The 11,386-nt window shown below is 39.9% G+C and overlaps 1 protein-coding gene across 1 annotated transcript in view; it reads right to left on the bottom strand.

Annotated features, from left to right (window-relative positions):
- Window positions 1-406: 406 nt before the first annotated feature.
- Window positions 407-11,386, bottom strand: part of LOC103187069 (G patch domain-containing protein 8) — a 410,351-nt gene continuing 399,371 nt past the window's right edge. Inside the window, exons 7-8 of the mRNA XM_042346987.1 lie at window positions 8,731-8,861; window positions 407-5,406 (exon numbers count right to left, since the gene is read on the bottom strand). Coding sequence (XP_042202921.1) covers window positions 1,494-5,406; window positions 8,731-8,861 — 4,044 coding nt within the window. The 3' untranslated portion in view covers window positions 407-1,493. The remainder of the gene's footprint in view (window positions 5,407-8,730; window positions 8,862-11,386) is intronic.

Genomic DNA, 11,386 nt, shown 5'->3' with positions numbered 1-11,386 from the left:
GAAGGATTGAATAGGGTTGGGACGATAATAGGCGGCTAATGCTTAACAGAGTCTGTGGATTCTAGATGATTGAATTTTTGTAAAATCGCATTGTGAATCTGTACCTCTGTACATTAAATACTTCAATTTCTGCTGGTGAGGTGTACTAAAATACTTTTTATTCACCCTTGTAATATTTAGTCTGTCAAATGTTCTGACAACCTATAATTTACTCAACAGCCTTTTTATAAAATAAATGTGGTTACACCAGTCACCACACTTTTCATTGACCAATGTTTTGTATGGACCAGGCAACTGCTCAAAATCTCATCTCTCTTTCAGGTGGAAACAAGACCTTCACACCTAGTGTTACCCTGGCAACAAATATCATCCTATTTCCTCCGTTGAAAATATACCAGACTCTTTGTTTGTGTCACAATTTATTTCTGATTTCCTGCCATATAACAATCATTATTATTGAGCACAGAAGAGTATCATATAGACACTTGTATGTAAACCCTAACAAATTTCAAGACAAATATACAATACAGTAAATAAAAAGATAGTATTTGAGATTGGGAGAGTATAATACAGATTTTTACTTCTAAAGTACAGTATTTTACTGGAGTGACTTTATTTACATCAGGAACTATGTTATATACAATATCATTAGTCCATAGAGTCAAATTTGTTATGGAAAAATATTATTGCATTATACAGTAATATAATCCCATTTTACATGGGGAAGCCGAACAAAGTAGCACTGCATGTACAGTATTCAGTGTAATTCTATCTACTTACACTGCACTTTGCTTTTTTACACAAAATACAAAAAGCTTTAAAAGGAAACCAAAAAATCTAAAGAGCTATTCACAACAAAAAATACAAATGTAATACATTCAGTTTAACTAAGACGGCATATTTTGGGAACAGTTTTGTGGAGGATGCGACCTGAATCCATAATTTAACACCTTGGATTTGAAGCGTTTGAAATAATGGAAACAGAATCTTGACCCCAGTGTCCTTACAAAAGACTACTCTATCATAGGGGGAGCTTTGAAGAGGCTGTCTGGAAAATAGCATGACTCTTACACATGGCAGACATCAGGGTCTATCTCATGCTAATCGCTCAAAATATCTATTTGCTTTGCCTTTATAACACGAAATCCCATTACCAGGAAGTAACGAAAAGAAAGCTATTTTTAGAGATCAGCAAAAGATAGACAGGCCCCATTATTAGTCACTAAGGTAGATGGTCTCTGTGACATGGACAATTATTATACTGCACAGAGCATCACATATATCACCAGATATTCCCCCCACATTATCCGAGAAATGTATTTGTGAAAGCTATAATCTGATCACAATCCACACAAAACACCTCAGAAAGGTTTGAGTAAAGCATTTTATAGAGTGCCTTACTAATTGCAAGGTTAACACACAGTATGAATGAACTGAAGTGATTTAAAATTATTGTTGACATGTTGCTTTCATTTTATTTCTGGAGGCTTATTTCAAGTGTTGGGACCGGAGTGATGTTGCAGATCGTGCCCTGAGATCAGAGGGTGAAGCAGAGGATGCAGATGGATAGTGGAAGCGGCAGCTGCAGCTGGGTGAGGGGCAAAGAGAGTTGGATAGAGGGCGGAGTGCGGCAGTGGGTGAAGTGTCAGATGGGCTGGATGGATAGCCGCAGCCGGGATGAAATGCAGTGGATGTCCCGCTAGAAAAGCGGCAGGATGGGCAGGAAAAATGGTGTGAGTGATTGGGGAAAAAGAGAAGGGTGTGATATGAGGCTGAGCAATGTGGTGCAGTTGGGCCATAGGTTGATGGTGGGCATTTGGATGCAAGGCAGCAGCAAGGGTGGCAGCAGCACGATGCTGCAGGAGGGTGTGGTGAACAGTAGTGATAGACGTGGCAGTGGAGGATGGCTGCTGGATGGAAACTGGCTGGAGTGCAGGTGCTGGAGTAAACGTGACGGCTGCCGATGATGGGAAAGTCTTGACTTGCTTAGCAAGAAGCTGTTGTTGGATGTGTTGCTGGGCCTGCAGTTGTAATTTGCCATATTTCTCCATTTCTTCAGGTGTGAAGATGATAGGCTGGGCAGACAGAGGGGGTGAAATTGATTTGGAATGTTGTTTGTGCTGAGGCTCAGTTTCCTCAATGCTCTGTACGTCAGTGTTGTAATAACCAAACTGAACCTCTCCCACCGGATCAGTGTCCAGAACATCACAATCATAAAACGCCATTTGGGGATTTTCCTCCTTGACCTCTCGTGGGTCATCAATAAAAATATCTCCAGTAGAGGAAACAACACTGGACATTTCTTCAGTAACAGGAGTAATGTTTTCCTCACCAGGCTGCACTTGGTACATAGCCAGGACTGCCTGTTCCTCCTTAGTGCTCTGTATCTCAGTGCACATTGTGTCTGCCTCTGCCTCTCTTTTATCCTCGCTTACTTCTTCGGGATAAAGATTCACTTCTTGAATAATAGTTAGTGCAATTCCATTTCCATTCTTTTCCGAATGTTCAGGGTTATCGATTTTCTCACTGTTATCATCTTTGCCAGTGTCGTCTTTCCTCACACCTACTTGTTTTGTGGCAGGCAGTTTTCCAATTAATGGTAACAATGTCACATTCCCCAATGAGGGAGGAAGCCTGGGACCAAAATAACCTTGAGGAGGATCCTTCAGTTTTATACCTAGTTTGTTTGAGACTGAAGCTAACTCTTCTATAATGATTGTTTTCTCTTCCATTTTCTTATACTGCACCTTTTCCAACAGACTCCTCGCTATCAGGCAATTTTGTTCCTCTTGAATCATTTCTTTTAGTGGAAGGCTGGAGCAAGGTCTGCTCTCATTTTTCTGGATTACATTAGTTGCACTTGTGCTGTAATTCTGGCCCATATCTTCTTTCTTTTGTGTTCCATATTGCCTGCCTGAGACTTTCATTGCCTCTTGATTGCTATTGTAATGAGGTGACCTTATATGGTAGACTCTATCTCGCGAGAAAGACCTCGAGCTCCTATGTCTTGTCTGCCTGTCACTCAGTCTGTCATAGCCGTGCTCCTCCGTATTCCTGGAACTCGACCTCCTTAAACTGTGGCGTCTGCTGCTCAAATAATCTTTGCTGGAACTTTGTTGTCTACTTCGGCTCTGCCTTGACCTGCTCCTATACCTACTTCTGCTTCTGCTGTGAGATCGTCCCTCACCAGAGCTCCAGCTCCGGCTGTGTGTTCGGCCTCTTGTGTGTGTGTGGGGTCTTGTTTGGGTGCTGCCTCGGTTTTTGCTTATACTATCATTTCTTCTCTGATAATAATGATCATCATTGGAAGACAATGACGACACAGATGAATCATTGTGCCTTTTCCTTTTATGCCTGGAATGATATTTGTAATCTCGGTACAACCCATGGTGCCTTTTCGAATAACGTCGCGATCGACTTCTGTTACTGTAATCGCTCGATCCGTCAGAATAACTTCTGCTACTGTGGCTGGTTCTGCTGCGGTCACTTGAGGTATCAGAATAGCTATCGGAAGATGACTTAAATGATGAGTCATGGGAAGATGAATAGCATCTGAATTTTCGGCAAACGCTTCTATCACTGTCTGAATCATCTTCATAGCTATGACGGGAAGATGATTTATGATGCCTTTTGTGATTGTCTTCAGTACTCTCAGTGACATTGCTGTTTAAATTTAGTCTGGATCTAGGCTCCTTCTGATCTTTACAAGCTTCTTTGAAGTGACTCAAAGAGTTACAAGCTGATCTTTTCTGCCTTTTGTTCCTGGCTTTAAGAGGGAAACGTGAACATTTCTCACTGTTGCTGCCTTGCTCTGGTGCATTGCTGTTGTTAGAGAGCTCATTCTGTAAAGCTCGCTTTTGGCTAAACACAAGATATTGTTCCTCTTTAAAAGTTGCCTCACACAACTGTTCCACAACACCAGGGATGGACATTTTCGGTGGACTTGCGCCCTCCTTTTCTGTGTTATCCTTGTGTTTATGTTTGCGTTTCTTCCCTCTCTTTCTCTTGCTGATGTTCTCTGCCTGAATTTCTCCAGACTTTGACTTATGCTTCTTGCTCGATTTTTTGCGGTTCTTCCTCTTTTTCGATTTGCCAGTTGCTAGCTGCTCTTCCTGAACAGGAGCTCCCTCGCTGTTCAGGCTTCCATTTCGTTCTTTAGCTGTGTCTGTCCCAGTCGCGTCTTGCACAGCAGTGCTCACGTTTTGCTCACCCTCCTTATCCGTTTCCTGCCCTGAAGCACCATTCTCTCTGTTTTTATTTCTTGACAATTTAAAATCAAAATACAATGGATTGCAGCTGTAGGAGAGGGAAGGCTCGGCCTTTGTGAAGAGTAAAAGTTCAGAAGGCCACTGAAGCAAGGTGGCCTCATTGCGGCTTAGCACTGGGAGAAAGGGCTCGGTTATTTGCTTTGGCCCGTCCAATGGACCCACACTGCTTACTTTTCCATCATCTAGAGGTGAGTAGTCAGACATTCTTGCTTTACACTTAGATGACTCTTCGCCTCGAATTTTGGAGCTCTCCAGGTGCAGAGTGCCCCCTTCCTCCTGCTTGGCTGGTTGCTGCACAGCAGAAAGATGTGATACCGAAGCTGACATTTTCTTGCCATCTGTGTCCTCATGCTTTTCATCCCCACTTTCAGGAAACTTGGTACATCTAAGCTCGGAGCCAGCAGTCTGAGACACTTTGGCTTTGCTATCTTGAGCTACCAATTTGCTTGCATCTGTCTTCTCAGAAGACTTCATAAAAAACAAGAAAGGGAAATTTGTCTTGGGTTTGTAATGCGTGGGAGTATAGCAATAATATTCCTTTTCTGCTTCATCTTTATTTTCCTTCAGCATGAGCGCCTTTAACTTTCTTACTCTTGCAAACGGATTGCTCACAGTGCCACTGTCCACTGGGGACTGTCTGGCCTCATCATGCTCAAGGGTCTTAGTGGTATTTATCCCTGAAGGGATCTCGGACATCTCAGTTTCGAATGCTGCTTTTCCTGCGTGGCAATGCAGTTCATCACCATGGTTTGTTTCTTCAATGGTGTCGTTGAAAACCGAGGCCGATGACTCCAGTTTCAAAGGGGCCTTTTTTGAGAAGGAAAATGAGACACTAGCTTTGTGAGTGGGGAGGCATGGGCTGCCTTTGTTTTTGAAAAGACTAAAGGGCTTCAAGCCTAAATTACCTTGTATTTGTGCTGCGGATCTAACATGAATACAGTGGTTACTGCAATGGGGGCATTGAAGGTTGTTTTCCCAAGTTTTTTTTGTTGTCTGTTCCTTTTTGAATAAGACAAGGGAATTATTCTTTCTTCCATTTCCATCTCGACCAGTGGTGGAAGCAGCACCACCTTGTTTCAACTGATTTTCAACAGCCACTGTTGTGGGTTTGAACATGGGGCCACTTCCTGATGCACTGCTGAAGATAAACAAAGATAAACATGATAAAGTTCCGTGTAACAATAATATTAATAATCCTTTCAATCGGTATAATGCTTTTCACGTCAGCATGGCGTCCCAACGCTCTTCACAGTGAAATAGAATGACTGTGTTTGTAAATGAACGCAACAGCCTATTTGCACACAGCAGTGTCCCACAAAGTGCCATGAAATGAATGACCAATTTTATCAGGAAGATTGCTGGCCAAGACACTGGGAGAAACTCCCTTCTCTTTTTGAATAATGCCATAGGATCTGCAATGGCCCCTTGAACAGGCAGCAATTGTCTCATTGGCAGGACTTAGAGGGGCAGATTGGCCACCGGGACAGGAAATCTTCTTACTTGGTTCCTATCACGCCCAAACCCTAATAGGTAAGGTGGTCCTAGCTGGACAAACAGTGAGAAGCTTCCAAATAATGCTTTGAATAGCAAACTATACAGTATAGTTGGTTAAACTCCATCAGTACCCCAATGTACACTATGGGGTTCCCAAGCTTTGCCTCTCACCAAACTGTGCCTCATCCTCTGTGGAAGGTAAGTGGGGTGCATCTCTCCAGTGAGACAGTGTGTATTCTATTCCAGACACGGGGAATTTTCACGTGTAGGTGGCATGTGTAGAATACTCAATCTGTGTTGGAAACACTTAAGCATGACAATGGGTTTCTGCATGTGTCTTTAACACCCAGTTGTTAATATGCAAATATTAATTATGCAGTTAACAAAGTTAATCATTTTCACTGGTTGCTAGTTACATAAATAAGCAACCTCTAATTATTACTGTGCACATTCATTTATAATAAATGTATGCATATTTTGGCCAAAGCCCATTGTAGATAGAAACGATGATCCGTTTTAGGAGAATCCAGTTTACTATATTATTTGGTAACCTACCAGAAAAGAGCAGACTATGTTTGCTGAAGAGCAGAATATTCCAATGTGACAATATTTGGCAGATAGGACTGATGCAACCCACAACAGTATGAAGCAGCAATTTATATTGCACCTGCTTTCACACTGAGTTTGCTCTGCTGGTTTCCCACGCTAAATGAGCTTTACCTTTGTATAAAAATAACACTTTGACTGATTAACTGCATCAGTAGATCACAATGTGCTGTCCGTATTGAATCAGAGATTTACGCTGCCTTATTAAACTGCTGCTCAGAAACCTTACATTGATTCACCAACTCCCCAGTGCAAGTTGTCCAAATCACTTCAGGACATTATACCCGATATCTAAAGTTAGCATAAAAGGGTCAGAGGTCTCAGAATATCTCCACAAGTGCTCCAACCTGATAAATATAGATTGAAAAGGGAACCAGGAACAAAGTTCACATAACTGAAAAGCTTCTGAAATAGCAATCAATTCATTAAGCAACAGTCAGTTAGGTAGTCAAAGAAACAAGAAATGATTGCTGATAATCCAAAATAATGCTTGGAGAGCACTGCATTGTCGGAGGTGCCATCCTTTCAATGAGACATTAAACTGAAGTCCTGGCTGTCTGTTCAGATGGATGCTAAAGATCCTGGGGTATTGCTAATAATCATCCTGATAAATTAGTCACTCACTCTTGGCTGTTTGTGGGACATTGCTGTGCGCAAATTGGCTGTCACATTCACTCATAAAATAGTCAGTTTACAGTAATTCCTGCAATGTGCTTTGAGACATTTTGATCATGTGATAAGGTGCTATATAAAATGCAAGGATTATTATTTATTATAATTAATTAAAAATATTATACACCAATTTTTTTTTTACTTTACTGTTCTGATAATCTCTTTTCTTCAATAATGATTCACTTTCAGTAATAAGTCCTGAAATGAGGTACATATATAAAGTATAATATTGATTATATTTTTGATTTCTTAAAGGCAATAAAATTGCAGAGAGTGTAACTTTAAATATAGAATTTCTAATGTTCTGAAGTCAATGCAATAATTGTTGGTTTGCATGATGATTACAAAGCTTCAATTTTGAATTTTAGACATTAGGCTAAATAATGCCAATGAGGTTAAAAATAATGCTGGTTAAACTGCAACAGCGCACACTCTGGGTTGCCTGAGCCTTGGCTCTTGCCAACCAGTGCCTAATATTCTCTGGTGTTAGGCAAGTGGGGTGTGATCCCACCGCCCGGAAGAGAGTGCGTACAATTCCAGACAAAGGGAAATTTCCATGTGTGGGTGGCATGCCTATGTGGAACAGTCTGGTTTGAATACTCATAAGCATCTCAATGGGGTTCTGCATGTGTCAGACACTCAGCTGACCAAAACAACAATTTTCTCAAGATAGCACACAACAAACAACCATAAAGTGAAAGATTTTCCTGTGATATACATATGTATGCTGACCGTACTTGCAATTCAAACATGATAATGCACTCAAGTGCTGCACCTGCATTGATAAGCAAATCCAGGCATTGCAGAGGTGGCAGATGAGATGGCAGCAGGAATTTTTAGGTTAAAATAGAAGCAAACAATTGTGGTGAGATGGGAAGGAAGCAGAGAGCATGGTATAGGGAGTCTTCAAATTCTGGTCTGTCTTCAGGGATGGATGGAAAATTGGCACTTTTCAATAATTATAATAATTAATTCACTCATTCATTAATTATAATTATTCAATAATAATTATTCAATCAACTCTCAAACATTGCATTTTCCATTATATTATAAAAGCAAAATGATCAGATGAGGTTAGAAACTGAATGGAGCACATTTTAACCTGTGGTGTGTGTCAAATGAGTACATACAACATAAAAATGGCCAAGGAGCAATTTTTGACACAAAGTATTGTGGAATTATGGAAATTTGCAATTCACTACTGCCAAAATGTTGTAGATGAAATATTTAAGAGGGAAGTAAATTAATATTTGGTGGTCATGGATAATAATAATAATAATAATAATAATAATAATAATTATAATCCTTGCATTTAACAAAGTGCTTTTCATGTTGGGGGGACATCTTAAAGTGCTTAGTGAGTGTGTATTTTGTTGGTGAATCAGGCAACCAATATGAGTACTGCAACATGTCCTGCAAACAGTCATGAAGTCAATAACCAGGACAACGGGAGAAACTCCCTTCTCTTTCCAAATAGAAGCATAGGATCTTTAATGTCCACCTGAACAGGCACTTAGTTTAACAACTCATCTGAAGAACGGCACCTCCAAAAGTGCAGTATACCCCAGCACTGCATTTGAGTGCCATTTTACACTGTGTGGCTAGAACCAACAACTTTCTGAGCAAGGCTGACACAATGGGATTAGAATTTGCAACCAACGTTGAGGTTCGCATGTTTCTGAGTACTGACCATTCCGAAGCTCTGCGAAGCTCTGCCAGCTGGTGGAGACGCCTGAGTGCCTTTTCTTGTTTCTTTTCATCTTTTCTTGATCTTGAAGCAACGTTTCGAGCAAATTCTCTTTGTTTTAGTTCTTTCAGCCTCTGTTACACAAATGCAGAATGTGCATAGTTCAGTTGATGCCTTAGATCGACCACAACAAAGCTTCTGACTGGAGAATGTACTCACTTTAGGTTAACCAAATGCAGTAATGCCAAATGTAATTTGTTCCTGGTTTCAAAAGGTACTGTGGTTCATTCATTAAAAACTATGTAAGTTGAGTCAATTGTGCTGTTGAACAACACCTTCTGGTAACTAATACAGTATAAAGCTTGCATTTTTTAAAACTGCAAAAAAGACAGAAACATTTAGCATCATAATGTTTGATAAAAGTTGACAAGTTAACATTTGGTGCCCAAAAGACTACTTTTTTGGTTTAAAAACAAATCCATTACAATATGACAGACAGTAAAGAAGCATGGAAAAGCAAATTATCTAGTCTTGTGTCCAAGCTTATAGCAGAACAACAACGGTGCAGTTACAGCTAATAAATCTTGCTTCACCTGTTACACTTGAAAAAAGACAGAGAAAGCTGTTTACTGCAATGTTTTCCTTGAAAATCGTGGCCTACATTGCAGCTATCCCTGCATATTCTTCATCTACATATATATTCGTGGGAAAAGCAAAAAAAATCCTCACGACTATCTGTCAAGGAACGAATGTAATGCTTTTCTGGCACAGCAGAAAGCAGGCAGTGGAAAGCAAATGTCAGTTCACTACCTAACGTCCATATGACAATCAGCAAAGCAAACGGACCAGCACTAAAAACAGAACACCAAACTGCTCATAGCACGGGCACACTAATGATGCAGGTGTCAAGGAGATGGGAACATAAAGAAATACAATTGTATACACTAGTATAAGGGAACTCACTCGTGTAATCTGCCCTCCAAAAATTAGAAGCACTTTTGTGCAGAGTTGAATTTGTTTTCAACACATCAGCTGAAAATGTCAACACCATAAAAAACAAAACAAAGTAAAAAAACAAAGTGAACAGACAGAAAACATTACAAAGCAGGCAAAGATTTTGTTCTAGGATTTCTCAATCAATATACAGATAGTCAAAGGATTGAACAAAAGGCCCTGTTTTTCTGTGTTCATTAATGTTAAACACAAAGGTGCAGGACAATGAGACCAAATGATTTATAGTGATAGAGATTTCAAGGCCATTGTTATCTCATCCACAGCACTGGCGATCAAATCTTAGCACTAGCAACCACAGACAACCATAGATGTTGTCTTTGTAAAAGACAAATAACATTTCTATTCTCTAGATACTCTTTCCTCGGCAGTCCCTTAGTTCAGATAAATTAACTAACTGAATTTGTTGACATAAAACACGGATTTGTAACAATATAAGTGATGCAGAGGTACATGAATCAAAAGGGGTCCCTGTGAATGCGTAGCATAGATGGTAGACACATTTGTATTAATTCGTAAGGAAACAGTAATTGTTTAAAGAGTATATTTAACCCAACTTATAACGATTGTTAAAAAGTTCAGATTTTCTGTTAAATATGTTGCTCCTCTTTCTGATTAATAATAATAATAATTCTTGGATTTAATATAGCGTCTTATCACGTCTTCTAGAATATATTAGAATATATTGTAAAGTGAATTGACTATATTTTTGTGGGTGAAACGCAGCAGCCAATTACGCACAGCAGAGTCCCATGAACAGTTGTGGATTGAGCTCCCAAATTATTATAATTATTATTTTGAAGGGATTACTACCCCCAGAAAGGTGATCCGCCAATCGACTAACAACCGGGTTCTTACTTACTGGTAGGTAAACAGGTGTGTGGAGTAAGGAAACTGGCCCAACATTTCGCCCGTGCCTGGAAATCAAACCCAGGTCCTCTGGCTTGCTACGTGAGTGCTCTAACCACAGAGCTACGGACTCCACAGAACCTCCCAGAACTGACTGACTTAAACAAGTAAGTAAATAATAATAAAGTTGTGTCCTGTAAGTGATCAAACCAAGTCTAGCCAAAATTCCAATACGATAATACTGTATTCAGCAGTGATACATTGCTTTAGTAGATCTCCTTTTTATATTCCTCTGATAACCCCTTTACTATTTTTCATACATGTTTAATTTTTGTTCAGAAGGTACATTCTGTGGAGGTGAGAAGCTTTTCATTAAAGTTTGACTGAGAATTAATTTAGTTGCAATGTGCGATAGCAGTCACTTGAAGTCTTCTAGCTTTAATGAGAAAACCTTTTTATAACTCATTCTCCCTGACCCAAGGAGGTTTCACAATACATTGATGAATATACAGACACTTGTTATCTTGCTCTCAGTGAGCCCTGCCCGGGACTTGAGAAATCAGCAGCGTCCCCAGTTCTGCAATGGAAATGACTAATGCAAATTCTCTACCAGTTTTAAAAGTGGTGCATTGTGGATTTTGCAATGTAACTAAACTCATAGGGACTGATAAACAATTATATTTAAACTCTGAGATGTTGCTGGTATTAACACCTGTGAAAATTATCACATCACATGTGCACCCCCATCTCCACCATCTACATGTTCTAACTCATTGAACACTCCACTGTCCTCATCTGT

Source organism: Callorhinchus milii, unplaced genomic scaffold (assembly GCF_018977255.1).
Source record: "Callorhinchus milii isolate IMCB2004 unplaced genomic scaffold, IMCB_Cmil_1.0 Scaffold2, whole genome shotgun sequence".
Taxonomy (NCBI): Eukaryota; Metazoa; Chordata; class Chondrichthyes; order Chimaeriformes; family Callorhinchidae; genus Callorhinchus; species Callorhinchus milii.
Note: the sequence above shows the minus strand (reverse complement) of the source record. Positions and strands in the feature narration are given on the sequence as shown.